This window comes from Fistularia commersonii, chromosome 1 (assembly GCF_037954325.1).
Source record: "Fistularia commersonii isolate RoL2024-O1a breed Wild chromosome 1, RoL_Fcom_v1.0, whole genome shotgun sequence".
In the NCBI taxonomy this organism is placed as follows: domain Eukaryota; kingdom Metazoa; phylum Chordata; class Actinopteri; order Syngnathiformes; family Fistulariidae; genus Fistularia; species Fistularia commersonii.
Genome location: NC_141284.1, coordinates 15,152,645 through 15,176,534, shown reverse-complemented (window position 1 = coordinate 15,176,534; position 23,890 = coordinate 15,152,645). Strand labels below are relative to the sequence as shown.

At 43.3% G+C, this 23,890-nt stretch overlaps 4 protein-coding genes across 6 annotated transcripts; 2 read left to right on the top strand and 2 right to left on the bottom strand.

Moving 5' to 3' along the window:
• Positions 1 to 1,155: 1,155 nt before the first annotated feature.
• LOC147237515 (protein FAM181A-like) lies at positions 1,156 to 2,623 on the top strand. The gene is made up of 2 exons (XM_086150147.1): positions 1,156 to 1,462; positions 1,546 to 2,623. Exon 2 carries the CDS (start codon positions 1,601 to 1,603, stop codon positions 2,360 to 2,362), a length of 762 nt encoding a protein of 253 aa, XP_086006273.1. The 5' UTR covers positions 1,156 to 1,462; positions 1,546 to 1,600; the 3' UTR covers positions 2,363 to 2,623.
• Positions 2,624 to 2,631: 8 nt separating this feature from the next.
• Positions 2,632 to 5,916, bottom strand: LOC147237514 (ankyrin repeat and SOCS box protein 2-like). 2 transcript variants are annotated; one of them, XM_086150127.1, is made up of 8 exons: positions 5,668 to 5,916; positions 5,301 to 5,485; positions 5,063 to 5,218; positions 4,732 to 4,977; positions 4,478 to 4,649; positions 3,551 to 4,124; positions 3,289 to 3,442; positions 2,632 to 3,199 (listed from the first exon to the last, which is right to left on the bottom strand). In XM_086150127.1, the coding sequence occupies exons 1-8, from the start codon at positions 5,799 to 5,801 to the stop codon at positions 3,048 to 3,050; spliced, it is 1,773 nt and encodes a 590-aa protein (XP_086006253.1). In that variant the 5' UTR covers positions 5,802 to 5,916; the 3' UTR covers positions 2,632 to 3,047. The 2 variants fall into 2 exon arrangements, with proteins under 2 accessions (XP_086006253.1, XP_086006262.1); XM_086150136.1 differs by having other exon boundaries at positions 5,301 to 5,470.
• A 4,829-nt stretch (positions 5,917 to 10,745) lies between these two features.
• Positions 10,746 to 15,879, top strand: ccdc197 (coiled-coil domain containing 197). 2 transcript variants are annotated; one of them, XM_086150101.1, is made up of 9 exons: positions 10,746 to 10,945; positions 11,024 to 11,066; positions 11,869 to 12,045; positions 12,178 to 12,335; positions 12,422 to 12,504; positions 12,592 to 12,764; positions 14,953 to 15,063; positions 15,146 to 15,262; positions 15,353 to 15,879. In XM_086150101.1, exons 1-9 carry the CDS (start codon positions 10,842 to 10,844, stop codon positions 15,536 to 15,538), a joined length of 1,152 nt encoding a protein of 383 aa, XP_086006227.1. In that variant the 5' UTR covers positions 10,746 to 10,841; the 3' UTR covers positions 15,539 to 15,879. The 2 variants fall into 2 exon arrangements, with proteins under 2 accessions (XP_086006227.1, XP_086006217.1); XM_086150091.1 differs by lacking the exons at positions 10,746 to 10,945; positions 11,024 to 11,066 and having other exon boundaries at positions 11,771 to 12,057.
• On the bottom strand, positions 15,858 to 23,851 carry ddx24 (DEAD (Asp-Glu-Ala-Asp) box helicase 24). Its single transcript, XM_086150077.1, has 8 exons — positions 22,878 to 23,851; positions 22,334 to 22,801; positions 19,005 to 19,158; positions 17,933 to 18,442; positions 17,694 to 17,769; positions 17,067 to 17,255; positions 16,859 to 16,988; positions 15,858 to 16,762 (listed from the first exon to the last, which is right to left on the bottom strand). Exons 1-8 carry the CDS (start codon positions 23,716 to 23,718, stop codon positions 16,488 to 16,490), a joined length of 2,643 nt encoding a protein of 880 aa, XP_086006203.1. The 5' UTR covers positions 23,719 to 23,851; the 3' UTR covers positions 15,858 to 16,487.
• Between the last annotated feature and the right edge of the window lie 39 nt (positions 23,852 to 23,890).

Here is a 23,890-nt window from a genome sequence, read left to right as displayed (position 1 = left end):
AAATCGGTGTTTTTGCGTCGAATGTTATCCAGAAGTTTAATCCACCTGCCTGGCGGGGGATTTATGAACACCACTGCGCTTCCTCCTTCTCACCCAGCCTCACTTCAAAAGCACAGAAGTGACAGGAGAAGGGAGGGGAGCTCTATTGTTAATTGGCCTTTTCAGCGAGACACAGAGCTGAAGGGAGGAAGAAGAGGGAGGACAATGAGGTCCCACCGCCTCTCCATGACAAGAGGGATGCACCATGTAAAAACGATAGACCGGGGCCGGGCACATATAGACGGCGAGAGCTCTCCTCAGACAACCCCGAAGGAAGCGAAGGGGACGATCGATCACCTTGTCGACGGTTCGCTCCGAATACACCGCCCGTGCGCTTAAACAGCCTACGGATTTTGAAAGCGAGGGAGAGCAAGAAAGCGCACAATATGAGGGCAGGGTAGGACACAAGTTAGAAGTGCCGCTCGCCAGGAAGAGCGTTTCCTCACGTCATTCAGTTGCAGCCGGGCCCAGTGCGGGGATAGGTACTCTGTTCCCACTTCAATGAGGGGATGAAGCTCAATTAGCATTTCACAAGTTCCCCTTTCCTCCTCTTTTGCGACCTTCCCCGCCGAGCCCATGCTTTCGCCCTGGGATTGTCCTGTTTTGGGCCCTTGTTGCGGTTGGCAGGGTGACAGTATTCGAGTGTGCAAACTTGTGCTATTGTCCGAGGGCCAGAGGGAGCCATGGAGACGCCATAATATGACACAGGAAAATGTTTGCTGATGGCAATTCTATGGGCTTTGTCCCACTCTTTCTCCTTCATGACGACTCGATTTAAGTCTCTAAATGTTTGACTACAAATGCAGGAGTGCAATCCAGCTCCTTCCCCTTTGTCCCGCGAGGTTTGAATGAGTAATTCAGCCTTTGTGTCCCTCGATTGAGGGGGCAAACAGAAAGACAAGATTCTTGAGCGTTCAAGCCCCTTTCCATGGTTATGCACTCTTTAGATCCCCCCACCACACATCCACCCGCCACCCCCGCCACCTCCTGCACCATCAAACTCCTCCAGCTGACATCACCCCCAAGGATGTAAACTCACCACTTCCGTGTACAGTCAGGCATGAAAAAAAACAAAACAAAAAAAAAAAAAAAAAAACATATTTTCTGTTCCCACAAGCTTTTTGTGATTCCCGGTGAACGCGTGAGGGAGGGGGAGGGGAGAAAAAAAAAAAAACAGCCAGCATATAGGAAATATTGCATCCCTCCAGTGGCTGCATTTAAAACACATCTCCATGACAACAATTTGCAATGGTGAAGAATTCGATACCGGAGCGCTCGGAGGCTGATTGGGGAGCATTGTGAGGGGCCTGGGGTCGCTGATTGGTTCAAGGAAAGTACCACAACTACAAGGAGTTTATATTCATTCAACTTGTTGAAGTACACACACTGCAGGCAGGAGGGGACGGAGAGAGGAGCCGCGGCGGTGAGTGCGTCTCACTTTCCCGGTAATGTCGATTGAAAATACCATTGCGCGTCCCTGATGCTTGTTTCCACCCCCTCCTTCAGGTCGAGGCGGCGGGAAAACGCGTCTTAACATGGGACTGATGTGATCGCGTCCAACATGGCGAATACAGACAGCGAGGTGAAAACTCTGCTGAATTTTGTCAATCTGGCGTCCAGCGACATCAAGGCGGCCTTGGATAAATCCGCGCCGTGCCGGCGCTCCGTGGACCACAGGAAGTACTTGCAGAAACAACTCAAGCGCTTCTCCCAGAAGTACTCCAGGGGTCCCAGGTGTCACACGCACAGGTCTGCGGAGTACGGATGCGCCAAGCCGCTGGGCGCGCCTCACCACCAGGGCCGGAAGGCGCCGGAGAAGGCCGGCGCTGACGCGCAGAGCGCGGTGGAGCAGGTGCCCATGAGGAAACGCCAGCTGCCGGCCTCCTTCTGGGAGGAGCCCAAGCTCGGCCAGGGGAAGAGGGAGCATTCGCACTCGGGACTGAAAAAGATCGCGGGGAGCAGCGCGGAGAGAGGCGAGGGGGAAAAGAGGAAGCGGGGCTGCGAGGACGACAAGGCCGCGCTGTCCGCGTCCGGGCGGCGCGGCGCGGCGGACAGAGAGGCGCTCAGGTTGGAGCTGGGCGCACAGCACTGCGTCAGCGTGTGCAGCTGTTGCCCCTTCCAGGTCCACGGACACCACGTACTCCACAGTCACATCGTGGTGCCGCATCCAGCCGCGGGGCTGTGGAGCAAGGCGGCGGGGGCGGAGGCGGAGAGGACTGAGCGTCCTTACGGACAGAGAATTCACACGCACGTAGTGGTCAAACCCATTCCCACTAAGCCCACCGTCCAGTCCCCCATTTTCAGCGTGTTTGGGTTCATTTAATTTCGCAGGCCGGCGCCTGTAAATAATCCCCAAACTAATTTTTTTTTTTTTTTTTTTTTAATCTGGACTTCGACGCCCAGTCTTTGAAAATGAGCCAAGCACTTATTGGAAAACCTCGGCAGTTTTTCCTCCTTTAAATCTAAAATACTAAATTGCACACGCAGCATAACTTCTTCTCCTTCACCTCCGTCTGATGCCACCATCCATCCCAGAGTTGACAGTCAGTTGAAAAGTTTCTGCTTTTAGCCTTCACAGAAGGGCTGTTCTTTTTGAAAACACTTAAGGTGCTGCAAATGAAAGGGGAAGGGGGGGGGGGGGTGTTGTTTTAGTTCCCTCTTTATAAATGACAATAGAATGTGGGGCGTAGATTGATTCTCTTTGTCAAAGCTGTTTGATTGGCACATTTGATACCATGACTTTCATTTCTAAATAAATGATTCTGCATCCCTTGAGAACTCTTTTGGGCTTCAGATCATTTTTTTTTTTACCTTCTGAATGAGGGCACTTCTGTGCAACTATAAAGCATTTTAATGGACAGAATAAAGAAATGCTCTGTCACATCAAATATGTTATAAATAGATATATGGTACGCAGAGTTACTTTGAAGGGGCCATTTACAGATGCGTAGATGCTGCTAAAAACAGAAACGGTAAAAGATAATCTATTCCAGCCTCCGCTTCCGGTGTTACTTCAAGTTGAGACTGGAGTCTTTGGTGTGGCTGAGGTATCTGATCAATCTGTTTGGCAGCGGTAAGCCTGTGAGGGATCTCAGTCCGCGCGTCCCCAGCTGGGCCCGGATCCTCAATCTGCAAAGATGTAGCAGTGGACGAGGGTCCACTAAAAGACAAACACGGTCACTCTGGTTCGGTCGAATTTTTGGCGTGTGGACGTGCAAAATGTAAGCGTGTCGCGTTTAAGCGTCTTACACGACTTCCTCTTGATAGCGAGCCACTTTTCTTGGCTGTCGAGCAGTTGGGTGAGTCTACTGCACAGCTGAATGTGGCCGACGTGCTCCAGCAGCTGGTCAACGATCGGCCCCGCCCATCTGGACATCGCCGGCGTTGAGATCCATTCACAAAACTGAAGACGAAAGAAATGTGAAAAAAAAAAAAAAAAAAAAAAAGACGACAATATAAGACACTGGCACGCCCTCGGCAGATATAAGAACATTGTTTTCATTTTTCTCACCTGTGTCGCTTTATCTGAGTAGTTTAAAGCAAGACCGCTGTCGTTCTCACTGAGCGTTATATGGGATTCCTCTGACACTGGATGAGAGTCACCGCCGTATGTACAGGTGAAGCAGGAAAGGGCGTCGCACCCTCTGTCCAAGAGGCACTTGAGTAGAGGCAAGTTATTCATGCAGAGGGCAACAACGGCGGGGAACGCCATGGCACAGGACGGGATCCCGGCGTTGATCTCGGCCCCTCGCTCCATCAGCAAGGACACGGTACCGACACAGCCCTGCCGAACCGCCAACAGCAGAGGACTGACGGGGTCAAGGTTCAGGCTGGCACCGGCGTTCAGTAACACCTCGGCCGTTTCTCTGCTGCCGTTGGCAACGGCGAAGGCGAGGGCCGTGGCGCGTCTATCGGCGTACAGTTTGGAATGACCGCTGGCTAGTGTTGCATTGACATCTGCTCCGTTCCTGAGCAGCACAGCTGCCGCCATGTGCTGGTTGTGCTCTGCCGCCAGGTGGAGGGGGCTGATCCAACTGTGGCGAAGCCTGGTGCGGCTCGTCACGGAGCAAAGCAGGGACACGATCCTGATCGCAAAACAAGGACGTTAAAAGGACAGTTAAAGCCGTAGTTGCTTGTAGATGCTGATTTTTAGATATATCAGCCATAAAAATGCCAGCCTTGTCTTGAGTACAACGGGACTAAATGGAGTTTGCCTTGCAGTGCTTACGTCTTACATTCAGAAAAGAAATTGCTCAGTCAGACTAGATAATCCACTACGCTATCTATCTCTCCACATGACTGCTCAACATGAGGCCCATTGCGTTCAAGAGCAGTCCCGCATCTCTGCGACCAATCGAATAAAAAATATATCTGTTTCCTATACATTTAGTTCACGGGTGTCATTTTGACCATCGCCGTCAATATTGTATGCACTTACTCGTGGTGTCCGTACTGGGCGGCAACATGCAGAGGCAGCAGTCCTGAGTCTGTGGGTTTGTTGGCGTCTGCATTTTTACTCAGCAGGACCGTTACAATTTCCCCGTGGCCATTTTTACTGGCCTCGTGCAGGGCCGTGACTCCGTCACATGTCTGCATGTTCACGTGAGCACCTAAAATTACAGTTTTTCTTTAGACGCTTTCAACACTGATGAGGGAGATAAACATGACATGCGGGTCTGATGGACTAAGTACCTTTTTCAATAAGGTAACACAGTGCCCTCCTCTGTCCTTGTTGAGCTGCTACAATCAGCGGCGTGACGGCGAAGGTGTGAGGGGGATTGACTGAGGCCCCGGCTCCGATTAGTATCTCACAGATCTCGGTGTTGTTCCTCGATACAGACTCGTGAAGGGCGGTCCAACTCCGGCCACAACGCTGGTTCACCGTGGCCCCAAAAGAGAGAACGAGGTTGACAATGTCTACGTTCTCCAACTCACAGGCTGCAGACACACAAGACCCGGATTCACCCCTGAACCGTTCGGTCACTCCGGCGATTTGGGTTTTTATATCAATTATGTACGGTACCTCTATACAAAGGGGTTTCTTTGTTCTTGCCGCTGATATCGGGATCCGCGCCCGCCTCCAGAAGGCAACGCACACATGACAAGTGTTCACCAGACACAGCGAGCAGCAAGGCCGTCTGCTCCTGCAGGGTACGTTTGTCTACAGAACCTGGATGGGCTGAAGCAGAACATGCAGAGACCCGGTGAGCGATCCATCGGTGGATCCAAGGGCCGCATTGGAGTTTACTTCACCGTTTTACCTCTTAGTATGGTCTCCAAGCACCTGGGCTGCCCCTGGAAGGCCGCGTCGTGCAGAGATATCCACCCGTCTTTGTTTTGCTCCATGAGGGCGTGAGGGAAAGATCTCGCCAGATCACTAAGAGCCTCCACGTCATCCCTCCTGATGGCAAAGGCCAGCGGGTCATCGGCCCTGCAGAGGAGACATCTTTTCAACCGATACATAAAATGCATTAAACCTCAGACGGGTTTATTGTCGTACTTTACGCACATTGAATCCCATCGGCGAATTAAAGTGTTTTATTGACAAAGGCTGTTAAAACAAATCATGATTACGAGACAAGAGTGTGGTTTAATTCTCCAACAGCCCCCATAAAACAACAGACTCACTCCGGCTCCGCCGTCACGCCGACCTGGCTCTCCCGCGTCCTCCCGCAGCCGCGATGTCGCGCCGGGACGTTATCGCGATGACCTCCCCCGTGACGAAACTGCGATAAATATTCGGAATAGCGAAATTTCGTCATGTCTGTCGCTAAATCTCCTCAGAGAGAGGCGTCCGGGTTCAGTGGCGGAGGCGCGGAGTGCGGCGCCGAACCGGGGCTCAGCTGCGCGCCGAGAGATTATTTTGGGATGTCATTGTCAGGCAGCTGGGTGACGACATATCCATATATGTCGCGAGAGTCGGTCGCGACAGATAAGAGGAGCCGCAGGTTCAACTCGGTTCCCTTCACTCCGCTCTCTTCTGGTGACGTGTTCAATCCACGACGACCACGGGAGAAAACACACAAACAGAACAAACAACAAAAACATCCATATCAGCAAAACGTACATGTCTTGTGACAGGAAGATTTGTGCACACTAAACATGAAGTCACGTTGGTGCAGATCGTAATCTAATGTCTTTTGGTTCAAGATGATGAGAACATGCTACTTTGCAGTTCCTCATTATTTGTCATTTAAACGGAATAATTGAAGGCTGTTAAAAATGTAGGTAAAGTAGTGTGTGTGAGTGTGTGTGTGTGTGTGTGTGTGTGTGTGTGTGTGTGTGTGTGTGTGTGTGTGGCATTCTGTACAAACTGCCATGACTTGGCTCGGATGAAAGAACCCAAACGCACGACTTGAGACTAGTGTCATCTAAAACGGTCTTTTGTAAAAAAAAATAAAAATAAAAAAATAAAAAATCCAAGATAAATAGTGACCAAACATAAAAATCAAAAGTCCCCCAAACTCAAGGACCCCGGCTATGATAATGGATATTAGAAGAAGAACAAGATAACCGGTACTTAATGGAGAAAAGGAGTAAACAATCGAGAACTGACTGAGGAGAGGGGAACGCGCAGGCAATGAATGCAACTCTAATGTGTTCCCTATACTATTACTGTTTATAACCCTAACCCTGATGTAATGCACAGGGAGGCCCATTGTCGGCCGTCAGGAGGCAGCGAAGTCAATCCAAACGCTTTTTATCAAAAACTCACAAATTCCAAAACCATCCCCAAAAGTTAGCCAACACGTTGGATGGTCTCAATGTAGCCGGAGAGGTCAGGTTTCCACCAAATTTGACTTCTTTTGAATAAGTTGGATGTGAGAAAAGAATGATTTTTACAAAACGAGCTGTCACGCAAATACTTGTCATTTTGATTGTCAGTTCTGGCTAATTTTATTTGCATGGTTTCACATGGCAAGGTTTGCTCTTAGTTAAGTCCCTTGAAGATCCACCTATGCATCTGATCTAGATTTAAAGATCAAAACTGTTTGTTTGCAGAAAAGAACAATGTGCTTTGTAACTGTAGCATGTATATTGTAGCATGTGAAAGTATTAATCAGAGGTCCCCAAACTACGGCCCGGGGTCCGGATATGACCCGCCTCCACATTTTGCTTGGTCCCAGAACAATACCAGCGATGCATTATGATTTTTTTTTTTTTACATTCTGGCCACGTAAGCGTGACTTGTACATGGATAGAACGTAACATTCTATTCCACCCTTCTGCAGTCTGTGCCTTATCTGAAACCCCTCCCTCAAAAAAAAAAAAAAACCCCGGATACACCCCTGTCAAATAACACGGAATAATGGCCAAAAGATTAGGTAAGAGAAAAATAGATTAAGAATGCAGGGTATTTAACCTGCATTGGACAAACTATTATTTTTCTGTTCAATTCAAAGAAACGGCTGTTTGTCTCATCTGTCAAGAGATGAGACAAAACAATATTCATTAATAATGTCATCATTTATTTTCTGATTTTTTTTCCCGTCAAAATCCCGCAAAAAGATCATTGTTATATATGATCAGTCATGATCATTTATACATTTAGTCATCCATCCATTCATTCATTATCCAGCATGTTCATTAAGCTCAAAACATGATAAATGTTGACATGTATCTATTGGTAACCTTCAATCTGAAAATGTCATTTTAACCTTAAGTAAAAAATATCTTATACATGTATCAGTTTATATTGTTTGTTTAATGGTGTTAATGATCATATTTTGTAATTAATTATCATAAACTATCATAAGTGAGCGATCATAGCTTAAAATGCCACATCCCTATGCATGTTCTCACCTGTATCCGCGCAGGTTGTTACTTTGCATGAGAAATGCTTCTGTGTCATTAGTTAGATTACCAAAAAAAATGAATACTGACAATGCAGGACTACACCCCTTGAATATAAGTTTATTTTAACTGCCGGATAACAAAAAAAAACAACAATTTATATCTATTTCTGTCAATGGGATGATGTCCAAATGTTCTAAATGGCCATGTCTAATGTAACAATCGAGCTTCTTGGTGTATTTCGAAAGCAGCTATGCCAGACCTCCATAAATGTCAGGAAACTTTCTTGTCATTGCCAATGGACACTGTTTTTTTTTTTTTTTTTGCACAATTGCCAGTTTGTGCAAATCAATCAAAGGTAAATCCTTGCTGTAGCCCTTTTTTGTTATTTAGTTGAAATGATAAAGAAAAATACATATTGCATCATAGCCATTGAGACATAGATGTAGCCACTGCAAAGCTAATGTGATCAGGAAATAGCAGTTCGAGATAAAGAGATAGGGAGGCAAAGGGTCAAATTTGTTAGTGTGTGAAAAGCACATATGCTTATGATAAGTCATTTGGTGCAATTGGCCATGGGAGTATGGAAAGGATAAAAGATGGTAGATTCCTGAAATGCAAGCTGGAGCAAACAATGTATCTTTGTCGACTATTTGTATGCAAACAGCAAAAATGTTACAACTTGAGGGAGAGTGAGAACCTGGCTTACATGGAGATGCTGAAGACTTACAGCTTCTTATGATCTTTGAAAAACAAAAGCAGAGCCCAGACCTTCACACAAAATGCTCCAACTATAAACTGAACGTCTGGACATATGGGAGAGATAATACGTTGCATGCGGTTCTAAAGTGAGGATCCAAAAAGGAATGAGACAGATCTAAAAATAAGCACAACTCACAGGACAACAATGACAAGTGTAGAGGAGAGCAGTTTGGGAGCAGATGGGAGGAGAAGCCATTGGGAGCAGGGGTGATTAACAATATATTAATAACACAAGGTGATGATAGCGGACAGACAGGAAGTGAAACTAGCACACAAGGGAAAGAGGATGGGTTAAGAAAACAGGATATAATCTGTGAAAACAGTTCTTAGCAATATATCAAAAGGCTTATTTGTGTGAACCACTTGCCACCACACAGAGAGGAAAACTATGATTACAAACTAGATTACTACAGGAGAGAAACCAAGGTCATAAATAAGATCTGTTCAAAACTTGACTGTAGTAAACAAGTATTAAGCAAAAACATATATTTTATTTGAAGTTGGACTGAATAAAAACACTTGAGCCCACTTAAGTGTTAAAAGAATGCAACTGATTTTTCAGATTTAAATTCATTTATGCTTTTGCAGAAAACATATTTTTACTGTTAGTGTGAAATATCGCACCTTGCAGCTTAATAAAACGCTACGAAAAGATCTCGCATCCTCACCTGAACAGGTTCACTGTGATGCTGAATGAAATGAGGAGACTTAAGGAGCCTTGGATCTATGAACGGAGCTCATCATGCAAAGCGGTGCGTTGTCCTGTCAGAGGATCCTGGCATCCCAAGCTGCTGCTTCCCTCACAGACCATGATGCTGATGATGTACATGAGAAGAAGACAGAACTAGAGTCCGGTGAACAAATGTTTTTCACAATCCCTGGAAAATATAGTTATCAAACATGAGTTATGGTTTAAGAAATGGGTGTATTCTTTCTGGGAAAATTAAAGGCCAAGCTAACCTGAAAGGAGTTGAAATCAGCACTGGCAGACGTGAGAGAGCGGTAGCACAGGCACTGAGAAGAGATGCCTTTTAAGGGCATGTTGGACTGTTCGGTTCCACTTGATTCTGCCGTTTTAGAGGCAACACTCATGTGAGGTTATATGTGTTACAGAGTTCTGCGAGAGCACATGAAGCGTTAGTGACATTCACCTTCTAAATGTGATTTATTATGTTTCCGTCGTATCATGAAGAGGATTAAAAAAAACCCTTGAAGAGACAGGCAGGATTTATCTGTTGTACTGAATAAAAAATATGTATTTTAGAGACCGTAACTCTCGATGTTCATAATAGTATAATAGCTGCAGATATGCTGTACGTGGTTTTGTCATTGCGTGAGAAAACAGGATGAAGATTCTGATATCCTTTCTAATGCATCTGCTGTGGTTATAACATGGTAAAGAGTGGTTTCATGATTGTGAAAGACTTTCTTCCCCTAAAGTGTTTTTGAGCGACTAAAACAAGTCTTTGAACATTCATATTTCTAGCTGAGGGAAATAGACTCGCTCGAGATGGTTTCCAAATATGTGCAGAAATCCACGCGGTTTCCCCACAACGCGATAAATGTTGTAAACAACAGAATATACTGTATATCTTGGCCATTACTGTGGATGCAGACAAATTTTTCAAATGATAATTTGCATGACAATGTAGTATTTTTACATGGATGCCGAATACTGATCTTTCACTGTACAGACACTTTAGACACTCTTTTTTTTTATGACAGTGCAAGTGTGACTGTTGAACTATCATATCATTTAAAAAAAATAAACAAAAAAAAAAATCTATTTTGTTTATATAACAACAGTTATTTGGGCGATGGTGAAAACTTTATTTTCATGTTAAAAGGGAAATACGTAGCAAAAGGTGCAAATATCAGCAATATCATATTGCAGGTGTGTATGGGGGTTTATTACTGCCTAATTAAATCTAATCTAATCTAAAGTACTATGTTTTCGATTTTAAGGGGTTACATCGTTGAGAACCCGGACAAAGTGGAGGGCTCCCTCCGTCTCCCTCCCTCGTGGTCTCATTTTCATGCAGGTCAGTGCAAGGGGAACGCCTCCCTGGCAGTTGCCATGACAACGGAGAAACGATCGCAGCACATTCCCGGTTGTCTCGTCTCCGGTCTCCAGGCAACACCGACACAAATCCAGGGAAACATCCGGAGCGATCCTTGATCGTCGAAACGTGGAATAACTGCATGACTTCTTTACACCAGTTAGCCGGGATAGTTAGCCTAGCATCATGACCTCTGACCTCCCCCTCCTCGACGCCGGCGACCCCCGCCTCACTCTTAGGCTGGAGAATAGGATGAGAAACGTTTTTGTCACACAGCAGGAAGACACCAGGTAGGCCCGAACTTCTTCACGACAACTCAAGATTTCTTGCTCTCCGCAGATATTTTTGTGTCTTCTTCTCCTTCACAGATATGAGGAGGACAAAGTCAATCACATCCCAGTCGTGAGTGAGGTGAGAGGAGGCTGATGATGCAGTGTGTCAGCCCTGCATTACTGTCATAGCAATTTACTTTTAAATGACCCAAAACAAAAATGAAACAATAATAATAATAAATAATCAAAGAAATTGACAGAAAATAGCAAATCGATTTCGAGTTCCCAGAGTTAAACTCGTAAGTCCTCAACATTACATTACATTACATTTGGCAGAGGCTTTTATCCAAAGCGACTTACAATAGAGGACATAAGCACTGCAAATAACACTTGCAAATACAAGATGCACAGGAAATATACAGAACAGTAAGCTGGGGTTAGTTTTTTTTTTTTTCAAGACAAAAACGTACACATACGTACACACACACTGCATAGCCTAACTTGGTGCCTAACCTGATCTGGGGCAGCTCAAGCATCAGCGCTGTAAATAGTCCTGAAAGAGAAAAGTTTTTACCTGTTTCTTGAAGGTTGAGAGAGATGATGCTAGTCTTGTTGCTTCCGGAACATGGTCAAAAGTGTCCCCTCTTGTTTTTTTAAGCTAAAATAATTGTCATCCACCCCTCCACCCCAGGAATGATTGAATTATATTCTGTCATACTAGAGTTGGGTAGTTATTCTTAATTCCTTTAATTTCAAACATCACATTCATTGTATAACAGTAAGTTCATGCATAGAGTCATTCTAGATTGTGAAAATCACTCAAATAATGCAGGACCTATGAACTCTTCCCTCAGAGCTATATATAGGATCACTAGAGCACTAGTTGACTTGCTTTACAATTGACAGGTGTATGAATGTTGTGGGTTTTTTTTCCTTTACAGACTCCTAGCAAGCTTCTGGAGGCTGGAGTAAACACCTTGCAGAAGACACTAGTGCTGAGGAAACGGGCAGAGCTGGATGAGGTGAAAAAATTACTGGCGCGCAAGAGGCAAGAATTCAAGGACTGCGTGCACGCTCTTGGCCTGAGGAGGTCCGAACTGGAAGTGAAACATCAGCAGGTGTGTTCCAAAGTGCGTTACCTTCATAAAACTGTTCGAATGCAGAACAAGCCATGCAGAAATGCCGGCACTCAATCTCCAGAACGATACGAATAAACATTTTTTTTCTATTTCATTATATTTTTTCTGTAGACCAAAGAGAGAATGATCAAATTTGAAAAGTTTATAAATGAAAACGTGGCTAAGCAATGTCGAGCTCTGAAAGAGTACGAGGCAGCAAAGGAGCAGAACATTTCAAAGCAGGGACAGATCGAGGATTTGACCAAACATCTGCAACAACTCCAAACCAGGTGAGGCTATGAACAGTTGGCCTGGAGTGAAGATTTCGCTCTGTAAGTCGCCGCTCACTCAGTCTCTTTGCACTTCCAATTTATAGGAAGCATGTTTTGAAGGACACCATGTCAAAATATAAAATCTTTGAGGACTACTTAATGAAAACACTGGACTATCTCCCTAGCAGTAAGCTTTGCAATTTTGTTTTTTAATGTACTAAAGGAACAGGACTTCATAATCTTTGCACAATCTTTTTTTTTTTTTTTTTTTTAGATTACCAGGAGATTGACTCAGAATCTCTGGTTATGCCAATAATTCAGCGCCACAAGACCCTATCCGCCACCTACCTGCAGCTGCTGCAGCGCCTGGGCTGCCTGGAGGAGGAAGTGGAGCAGGGCCAGCGACACCAGCACGGCATGAAGCAGGAGCACAGCATGAAAAAAATGGTCAGGTTTGTAAATATGTTAAAGGAATGAGCCACTGTTTGTCACAATCTCAAGTGTGACAGCGTGAGACACCAATTGCTAGTTAGTTTGGCACAATAAAAACTTGTGTGTTGAACTGTTAGGTCTTCAAAGACATATTAATACAAGCACAAATGACCCATTTAAATGTTGGCACTTGTTTGTTCATCACATTATGAAATAATGATGGGAAATAGAAAGACAATTCTAAGTCATATACACTATGTGCACAATTATTATCATGTTGACCATATCATCATTTTAACCATAATTTCCAACTCCAAGCTGTATAAACTTGAATGCTTATCGGATTTAATGCATATAAAGTGATGTGTATTTGTGTAACAAGGTACTGTGCGGCCTAAGGAGTTCAATGATCAATACCCTGTATGAAGGTAAGCATAATTATTGGGCAGATTCTTCTCCTCAGGATAAAATGGGCCAAACAAGAGATTTAACTGACTCTGAAAAGTCAAAACTTGTACAAAGTCGTTCAGAGGGATGCAGCACTCTTAAAATATCTAAGATATTGGGGCGTGATCACAGGACCATCAAACGTTTTGTTGCAAGTCGTCAACAGGGTCGCAAAAAAACGTGTCGAGAAGGAAAGATGCATATTAACTGGCAATTTGAGAAGAATCAAACAGGAGGCTACCAGGAACCCATTATCCTCCAGTGCTGCCGTATTCAACAACTGCAACCCACCTGGGGTGTCAAGAAGTATGAGGTTTTCAGTTCTCAGAGACATGGCCAAGTTAAGAAAGGCTGAAACCTGACCACCTCGGAACAAGACACATCAGTTGAAATGTCAAGAATGGGCCATGAAATATCTGAAGACCGATTTTTCTAACGTTTTGGGGTTTGATGAGATGAGAAATACTCTTGATGGACCAGATGGATGGGCTTGTGGTTGGATCAGTAACGGATACTGAGCTCCACTTCGACTCAGACGCCAGCAAGGTTGAGGTGGGGTACTGGTATGGGCAGGCATTTTTAAAGATGTGCTATTGGACCTTTTTGGGCTGAAAATGGGGCTCAAAATCAATCCTCAGACCTACTGCCAATTTTTAGGAGACACTTTCTTCCAGCAGTGGTACAGGAAAAAGTTTGCATCTTTTAAGAAGATTGATTTTTTTATGCCAGACAACGCTCCATCACATGCAAAGTACTCCATTGTGTAGCTGGCCAGCAAAGGCCTTAAAGATGAAAAAGTAATTACATGGCCCCCTTTTTCACCTGACTTTAACCCTGTTGAGAACTTTTGAGCACTTCTTTAGCATGAAATTTACAGTGAAGGTAACCCGTACAACTCTGAACAGTATCTAGGAGGCTGTGATTGCAGCTGCACAAAAAGTTGATTCTCAAGAAACTGTCTGACTTGTGAATGGAAGGCTTGTGACTATATTGGTCACTGAGGTTTGTTTTTGGAAATTTCAGAAATGTTTGTAAATTTTGAGCTTGTTAAATATTCTCACTTTAAGAGGGGAAAATAAACAGAAGTGATGGGAAAAACGTTTTTTCCCATTTAGTCGCATAATAATTCTGCACACTAATAGTTGCCTAATAATGGTGTATATATAGATATTATTTTAAGAAAGCTAAAACTTCACTTTTACTACTTTAATGTTCAGGTTTGAGGGTTTAACATTTTGGATTGACCAAGAGCACTGTAGTTGTACAAAAACAAAATGAATCCTCAAAAATAGAACTTTCTAAATAATTGTGCACACAGTGTATACACCGGGATGTACATTCCTGACAAGTGTAGTTAAGAGCACGTGGCTGCTTAATGAGCCCCTTGTAAATTAAATAGTGTAACTATTGTACAAATATTGTGGCATAGTATGAAAGCTCGCTTTTTCCACATCCCTACGAAGTATTTCATTTTTTTTTTCCTAAAAGTTTCTTAAGTATTTTTCAAAAGTATTTCAAGGTGTTAGATCGGTGGAAACATGGATAACTGATTGCCTGTACTATTATTTGTGCTAAGCAAACTTGCACGAGTTGTGTTTCTGGCCTCCTTAGGCACCTGTTTTAGGGACTACGGTTATGGAATTGTAATTCTAAAAAAAAAAAAAAAAAAAGTTCAGATTTGAAGTAAACTATTATTTCTTTTTAAAGTCTGGATCAATGGCTTTACCTTCTACCCTTTATTCACTGTGATTCTCAGTTGACCAATAAGAGGCTCTATGAACTCCAGAGTGAGTTAGAGAGGCTGAAGGAGAAAAACAAACAAGCAGAAGTTGAACTGTTGATGGAGGAAGACCAGTCCAGACGGAAGGTACAACATGATACCAAGCTTGTATTCCAAGAAGTTGAATTAAGAATTCAGATCTTTTATCAGACATGTCATTATGTCTCAGGTTGAAGACGTAGTTTGCTTATTCATGGCTGTCAACAATCTGGCTGAGCAGTGTTATCTACCGGACTACGGGCCTCTGGCGAACATGAATGTGTTGATGATGATGGACATGGTGAAAGTAAAAAAAATAATAAAAAAAAACGATCAAATTCTTACATTGTTAAAACGAATTTGCCTTAATCTTGACTAATATAGGATCTTATTTCAGGATTATATTCTGGACAAGGCAGACACAGAGAGGAGAGCGAGGAGACTGCTGGAGTCCGGCTCTGCACTGACAAGCAGAACAGCTCTGACTGACAAAAAAGACAAGAGGTCATTAAGAAGCAGCAGCTACAAAACTGTGATCAAAAGTCCTTCAAAAGTCAGCAGGAGGAGTGAGACATTTAGTTGACGTGGGATTTTTTTTGTCCTACTGTTTATGGTAATTATGTCTTATGAGGAAATCTGAATACATCTGTTTTCCCTGCAAAATGAACATTTGGCCAAACCAACTACTGATGATTTGAGGTGTGATCTGTTTGGAGGGTATGGGGAAAAACTGGACGTTGCTATTGTGACTTGAAAGAATCCATAACCAAATTAATATACACTTAACTTTTTTCTTGTATTTAGTAAATTCAGCAATTGGCCTTAATTCTACCAAATGGGCCAATAAATTATTACATTTCCACTGTTACAATGGTTATTGTGGAATTATACAATGAAAGGACTGTCCAGCAATTCCTTTAATATTTACAATGTGACCCAAACATGTCCTCAAAGTGCCTCAGACTTTAGGCAGATTGGAAAAAGTGAAGTTACAGTTAGCTGGAGTTAAATCTAGATTTGTTTTTCTCTCAAACGGGGCTCTTTAATGTCAGTCTTCAAATGTTAAGAAAAGTCACAAATTTTGTGAAGAGTAACTGAATGCATAAACATCTACTAGCTCAAAAAGTGAAAGTTGTCTCAGAGTATTCAGACAAACCCACAAAAACATGCAGAAGGCTTCTTAACCTTTGTGGGACCATTAAATCTACAGGTGAACTCTCAGCAAGTGGGTTATGATGTTGCTGCCCTCTAGTGGCTTTTTTTTTATAATTTGCAAAGAAAGAGACATTTTTTTGACTTGTAAAGTCATGATCAGATATTTACTGATATTGCTGACATTCACATCTTTGGACAATCCAATAACCGGCGATCAACAAAAAAATCTATTCTTTTCAAAAACCGCAAATAAAATAATGAATACAAGGTCTAATGAAAATGTAAAGATGACTGGATAGGTTTAAGTCAAAGATATGTAGAAACTCACATATCAACAGTAAGTTTGGAGCTTTTTCTCCCAAATTACATAAAACCCATTAATGCGGCATTTTTTTCTTCTTCCCCTTTCCCTGCCAAGGTGCACCTTGTTTCTTAGACATCTGCTGCTGCCTCTGAGCAGACATCGTGCTCAGGGCACTTTCCATCCCTGCCGGAGGCAACCGAGGCAGTGTGAGACGTCCCATTTGAGTGGGGTACTTTGTCTTTATCAGGTTCTTGAACACTGGCTGAGAGATCAAATGCTTTAACTGCTTTTTCATGCCGGTCACCATCCTCTGCTGCTCTCTGTCATCCTCCTCGTCCCTCCCTTTGCCTGCAGACAGAACATTCAGTTGTTCGATCATTCCAAAACATAGCGAACGCATCGCAGTGGGCTAGCAGTCACTGGCATGCTCCTGTTTGTTCTCACCAAGTAAGACATCATCATCCAGGTCCAGCTCCATGGCCTCTGCTGCTTTTATGAACCAGGAGTTGTGTTGCTTCTGCCGGCTGTTGTAGTACTCGATCTTTTCTATTTTCCTGGCCAGGTTTACGCGCTCCTGTGGACACGAGATGAATTATCAACAAACCGCAAATTTGAAAACAATCGAGCAAGGTGTAAAGCCGCGGGATCTCACCTTGATGGCATCCATGCATTTGCTTTCAATAGGAAACATTGGAATCTCTTCGTCTTTTCCGAGCGTCTTGTAAATCCTTTTGAAATTCATCATGTCGTCCGGACATGTTAGCAGCAAGCTGAGCCCCTCTTTTGTGGCCCTTGCTGTTCTGCCACTCCGGTGGACGTAAGTCTCAGACGTCCTGGGAACCTGGTTGCCACACCATTTTGTTAGGGTGAGTTATGTCAGGTAGGTAAGGTACAACACAGATGAGAACCTATCATAGGTAAACATTTTACCGTGCTTGTTTGTCAATGATTGGATTGATACTGAGGTGAATGTAGTCTTTATGTCTGAGGATCCATACAGAACAGGATTCTCACGTCAAAACTTCACTGGTTTAAAGACCAATGACAGACTTTGGCGTCAGATCACTTTAACATTTGAGCACATTTGGCTGACATTTAAACTCAAATAAGGTTTGAACTTCTTAATCTGAAATGAAATTCAACATTCGGACAGAGAAGAAATATCCATTTGAAGACTGGGCCTTTGAAAATTGTCTTATTTAGATTGCCACAAGTACTATGGTTTGGGAAGTCTTTTACATTCCGATATTTGGAAGCCACTTCATTTCTAGCGATATACCTGATAATGAATGACATGCTGTACGTCTGGAATGTCTAGTCCGCGTGCTGCGACATCGGTAGTCAGCAAAACACAACTGTGAATGAAATGATAACATCTTACAGCCAATCCTGTAAAGGTGATGCAAGTCTTGTGTACATGGAAGTACACACAATACATATCTGATATATGACAGAATGCTGGTTATGTTTTTGGGAAGCCAGTTGTAATCTATGATTAAATAAGGGTTAGAGACTCACCTCTCCCGCTCTGCGAACCTTTCCAGATTTTTAAGACGCTGCTTCTGATGCATGTTGGCATGCAGGGGTAGGGGATTACAGTCCAAGATCACTAGCAGGGAGTTCAGCCTCTTGATGCAATCGATACTGTTGGCAAACACCATGGTGCGCCCAGCATACTGGAGCAGGAAGTAGTAGAGGAAAAAGTCTTTCTCCTCTTTCTGACAATGGATCTGTGTCTCAGTCAGGGTCTCCACTGTTGCTTCTTTCCTTGTCAGATCAATGACCTTTGGCTTGGACTTCATTCCCACTTTCTCCATGAGAAGCTCCACCTTGTCCCTTCTTTCCACATGTTTCTTCTTCTGCAGCATGCGGCTTGGCAGGCTGTGCACAATGGTCAGCGTGGCAGAGAACACAAATGTTTGCCTCTTTGGATTGAAGTGTGCGGTGCTCAGCATCTCCAGCAGACACTCGAGCTCTGCAAAATGGCCTCTTTCTACCATACGATCAGCCTCGTCAATGACCAGGCACCTGGATTCAAAGGAAAAGTGCACATGAACCTATGGTGAACGTTTGTCACGCCTCTTGCATTCCTCATGTTGATTAAATGCAGACAAACACAGAGAATGGATCACCAATTTCAGGTCATGGTGATGTGCAAGATTTGAAATGCCACATTAAGTGTACATTACAGCTATATACATAGGTGTAGGTGTATTCCAATATTGGTTCTATCTGTGTTTTTTTTTTTTTTTAATTATATGTCAAATATACAGCGATCTCTGCTTTTCTCCTGACAGTGTAGCCTTTTTCAGAGGAATATATCTAGTATAACAGCCAGATTCGAAGGAAAAGCAACCCTGGTCATCACCAGAGTTCCATAAAAGTGCACATCTTTACAAAGAGAAGAGGTGGCTTAAAGACTTAAGATCCAGGATAAATTAAAATCTACGTGAAATTAAAGACAATACAACTTTAAGATCATTCCCATCAGTCGGTCTTTCTATCTTTACCTTTAACAGGTCATTGCTATTGTGGCATATGCTAAACCAATTGAACCTGGGTCATTGTAAACCCATGGAGTGGAACGTACCTGAGCTGCCTGAGATTGAGCAGATGTGGGTGTCTCTCCTTTATCAAATCCCACAGACGTCCAGGGGTGGCGATGATGATCTCCGGCCTGCGCTTCAACATCCGCCTCTGTTTTTGCTGTGCCATTCCACCAACCACTATTGCAGTTTTGATGTCTGTACACAAATAATATTTTTGATTAAAAAAAAAACAAAAAAAACAAAAAACAAACAAAAAAACAAAACAAAGAGCCTAAATTGGACAGATGATATTTACTGAACTACTACTTTTGTTTTTCGAGTTCTCCCTTCAGGGGTGGCCACAGCAAATCAACTTCTTCCACCTAACCCTATTTTCTATATCCTCTCCTCTCACACTAAATAACTTGTCCCCTTTCACAATATCTATAAACCTTCTCTTTGGTCTTCATCTAGACCTCCTGCTTATGAACATCGGTCTGAAAATTGTGAAAAACAGCCCAGGTATGGCAACTGAAGATATCAAAGCGGGGATCTTTTCTTCCAAGAGAGGGGAGATCTCTAAAATCATAAGAGACAATCTTAAAAGTGCAAGGTCGGAGAACTTCAGGGCACTTAAAACAGAACTGCAAGGAATGAGACTTGAAATTGCCAATAATACAAAAGCTATCCGGGCAGAGGTCGTCTATATGAAGGCAGATATACAGGATATAAAAAGCGGACTGTCGACACAGTCCGACGAAGTGACCTTGCTATGAGCCACGGTTACCTGCCTTCAAAATCAGATGTCAACCCTCAAAGAGCGTTGTGAGGATATGGATGGGAGAATGAGATGGAGAAACAGCAGGATAGCTGGCATAGCGGAGCAACTGAACGCTAGCTCTCCCAAAGAGGTTGCCAACGTTATCAGACAAATCCTACAGCTCGACCGGAATGTAAAGGAGAACTGTTAACACCGCGGGTTTGCTTCCAGGAACCCAGGAGATCTGTAGAAACCGCGGGTGATCATTGCCAAATTGCACTATGATGGAGATGCTATTGAAATTCTGCGGAAATCCCGGGGAAGAGCCCACTGACCTATAACGGACAAAAGATTGCTAGATTCCGACTACACCGCCAGTGTAGCTAAGGCGAGAGCTGCATTTACTGATGTTCGAAAAGCACTACGATGTTGGAAAGATATCTACAACGGTCTCCTCTACCCAGTGAGACAAATTGTAGTTCTTGCTGGAGGAATTATGGTGAAGATATTGCCGACCACACAAACATATTTTGGCTTTGCCCCAAACTGAGTTCATTTTAGAAGGAGTTTTTTGACGTCCTCAAAGCGGCCTTCAAACAGGACATTCCACAAAGCCCTAAAACCGCATAATTAGGAGTGACCCCTATGGGTATAGACAGAAAGGATGAAAAATACCTCCCAAACATATTGCTCACAGCAGTATTAAAAGCCATAACTATCAGGTGGTTAAAACCGGATCCCCCTACATACAGTTGGGCCCAGAAATATTTGGACAGTGACACAAGTTTTGTTATTTTACCTGTTTACATAAACATATTCAAGATACAATTTTATAATCAATTTGGGCTTAAAGTGCAGATTCTCTGCTGTAATTTGAGAGTATTCACATCCAAATCGGAGCAAAGGTTTAGGAATTACAGCACACAACATGCAGTCAAAGGAGCTCTCAATGGGGGTGAAACAGACCATCCTGAGGCTTGAAAAAAAGAAGACATAGCGATATAGCAGAAATGTTAGGAGTGGCCAAATCAACAGTTTGGTACATTCTGAGAAAATGATATTCTGAGAAGTGGCTTTACTAAAAAACACCTGAAGAAGCCAGCCCAGTTCTGGAACACCATTCTTTGGACAGATGAGACTAAGATCAACCAGTACTAGACTGATCGGAAGAATTGGAAATGGAACCGCTCATGATCCATATCCTATAAAAGATGCTGGAGGCAGTGTGATGGCATGGGCATGCATGGCTTCCAATGGCACTGGGTCACTTGTGTTTATTGATGATGTGACAAAAGATGGAAGCAGCCGGATGAATTCTGAACTGTATGGGAATATACTTTCCGCTCAGATTCTGCCGAATGCAGTAAAGTTGATTGGACGGCGCTTCACAGTACAGATGGACAATGATCCATAACATACTGCAAAAGAAACCCAGGAGTTTTTTTAAAGCAAAAAAGTGGAATATTCCGCAATGGCTGTGTCAATCACCAGATCTCACCTAAATCAAGCACTCATTTCACTTGATCAAGACAAAACTTAAGGCAGAAAGACCTACAACCAGCAACAAATGAAGACAGCTGCAGTAAAGCATTACAAAGGATGTTTGGTGATGTCAGTGGGTTCCAGACGTCAGGCAGTCATTGCCTGCTAAGTATTCACAACAAAATATTGAAAAGTAACATTTTACTTAGGGTTATGTTTATTCGTCCAATTATTTTTGAGCCCCTGAAATGTGGAGCGTTTTTATAAAAATAGCTACAATTCCGACATGTTTAATCGTATATTTTTGTTCAGATATGATTGAATGAATATATGATTAATTAAACCATAAAGCCTGCCCGTCAATGCCATTGTAGTTATTTCATTTCAAATCCGATGTGGTGGCATGCAGAGCCCAAATCATGAAGCTTGTGTCACTGTCCAAATATTTCTGGTCCTAACTGTACAATATAAGGATCCATAAAGTATGGGACATTTACCAGATTATTTTTTATGCCGTCAACCAGCACCAGGGGAGCAGATAGGGGTTCAGCATCTTGCTCAACAACACTTCGACACACTAGGAGGAGCTGGGAATCGAGCCAGGAATGTTCAGTTCCTAAGACGATTGCTCCGATTGGCACCAGACATAAACATCATATGTCTTTTTTTGTTGCATTCTTATTTTATCTTTCTTTTATTAGATAAATAAAAAGTCATACACGGTCTACTGTACATATCTCACAGACATCTATTGCACTATATCTGTTTCGCTGCAACTGGCTGTCTACCCGGCCTCTTGAAACTAAGTTTGTTCCATTCCCCCAGGGTGGAATGTCAACAAAAGACCTTGAATCACTTGAATCCTTCATCAATTACTGATCATAAAGTGAATATATCCATGCATACTGATAACACAACACCTATCATGGCCGCAGAACATTTCTAAAGATGAGGAATGTGTCTTAGGATTTTAAAATTGATGTATTTTTCTATTTTTTTTTCAAACATAGTATTAACCAATTATTTTATTAAAATCTGAAATGGTGACCACACTGACTATTTGGAATTATGTATGTGTTTGTTTAAGTGTCTGAATTCATTTAGAGGATCAGGACATTCATCCATACGACATTTAAATCAAGCCCTTACCAGTGAATTTTGCGATAGCATCAATGTGGTGCTTGACCTGCACAGCAAGCTCCCTGGTGGGAGTGAGAACCAGGCCAAGCAGAGGCTGACCACGAGTCTCCTCTTCTGTTTCAGCAGGGGCGTCAAAGTCAAACTCTGCATTATCAATTACTTGCACACATCCAAGCTTTTCTTCAACGCAACCCTCAGCCTCACTGGCATCTTCATCTGAGTCCCCTTGACTCTCTTCAGCAACACTTCCAACATTCTTTTCCTCAGATGGGGTTTCTTCCTCCTGGTTCTGCTCTAATGGAAACCTAGAGCTTGTAGTATTACCAGAATTTGTGGAGTCTTGGACTGATGGCAAATAAACACTCTCCACCTGTGAGTGTTCCACCGCTTTAACGTTTAGCCCTTCTTCTGGGCTTTTCTTCCACTCCAGGATTGCGTGGATCATGGGAATACCAAAAGCCAAAGTCTTCCCACTTCCTGTAACAGAAAAGCATACAACTGCGTGAGTAGTGACAATGTCGAAATATATTATCGGTTAAAAACATCACCATACCTGTCTCAGCTGCCCCCAGTATATCCATGTGATCTCGTATAGCGGAGGGCAATGCCAGGGCTTGGATAGGGGTGGGTGACCCAAATCCCAGGCTGCTCAGGGCCTTTAGCACTTCAGGAGGGACAAACAGGTCTTTCCATGCGCTAACATCAGCATTGTGCACGCAAGTACCAGAAAGTGCGGCGTTCGTCCAATTTTTTTGTTTTTTTGGAAGATTCCTGACTTCAGATAGACCTGACTTTTCTTTTCCCACATCCTCCAATCCAGATGAGCAGTTAGCGGTTGGAGTTTCACCAGTTTGCTTTTCATTTAACTGCCTCTGTTTCTTTTTCTTTTTCACGTTGTTATTTTTTGCAGGTTCCGGCTCAGGTTCCGAGGCTGTAGCTGTTGAATTAGTTGAAGATTCGTCTTTAGGGGTAACATCGACGAACCCTCCCTTTTCTCCTGCCTCGTCTTTTGTCTCCTCTACAGAAACACTTTCTACCTCCACTGACTCTGTGACACTCAGATTCTTAGCTTTCTTCTTCTTCTTCTTCTTTTTGGCCTTTTTCTTTGCAGGTTCAGATGTGTCGTTTCCACTCTCTGCACCAGCAGCCTCCTCTCCGGCTCCTCCAGCACTTAACTTTCGTTTTTTCCTCTCCTTTTCCAAAGCCTTTTCTGAGTCTACCAACTTGTAGCTTGTCAACTCCTCGAAACACACCAGTCCTTCGAGTCCCTCCTCGGAGAAGAGGGTGGGATCCAGCTCCACTGATTTCCACTGGCCCTTTGCTTGGATGCTCATTTTTCCAGCCTTGTGTTTCGTAGCGAACACACGCTTGTTTTTCATCTTTGTTGTCTTCATTTTCCCCCTGAAACACTGTCCGGGACAAACTTGGAGGTCAAAAGCCAGACTTTAAAAGTGAAGGTGCGAATTCTCTTTACCTATTTACCAAATGTCAACACTTGCTGGGTCGTACACACACCGAACGGGAACACGAAAATAAAAAACCTCCCTTGAATGGCGAAGTTTCCCG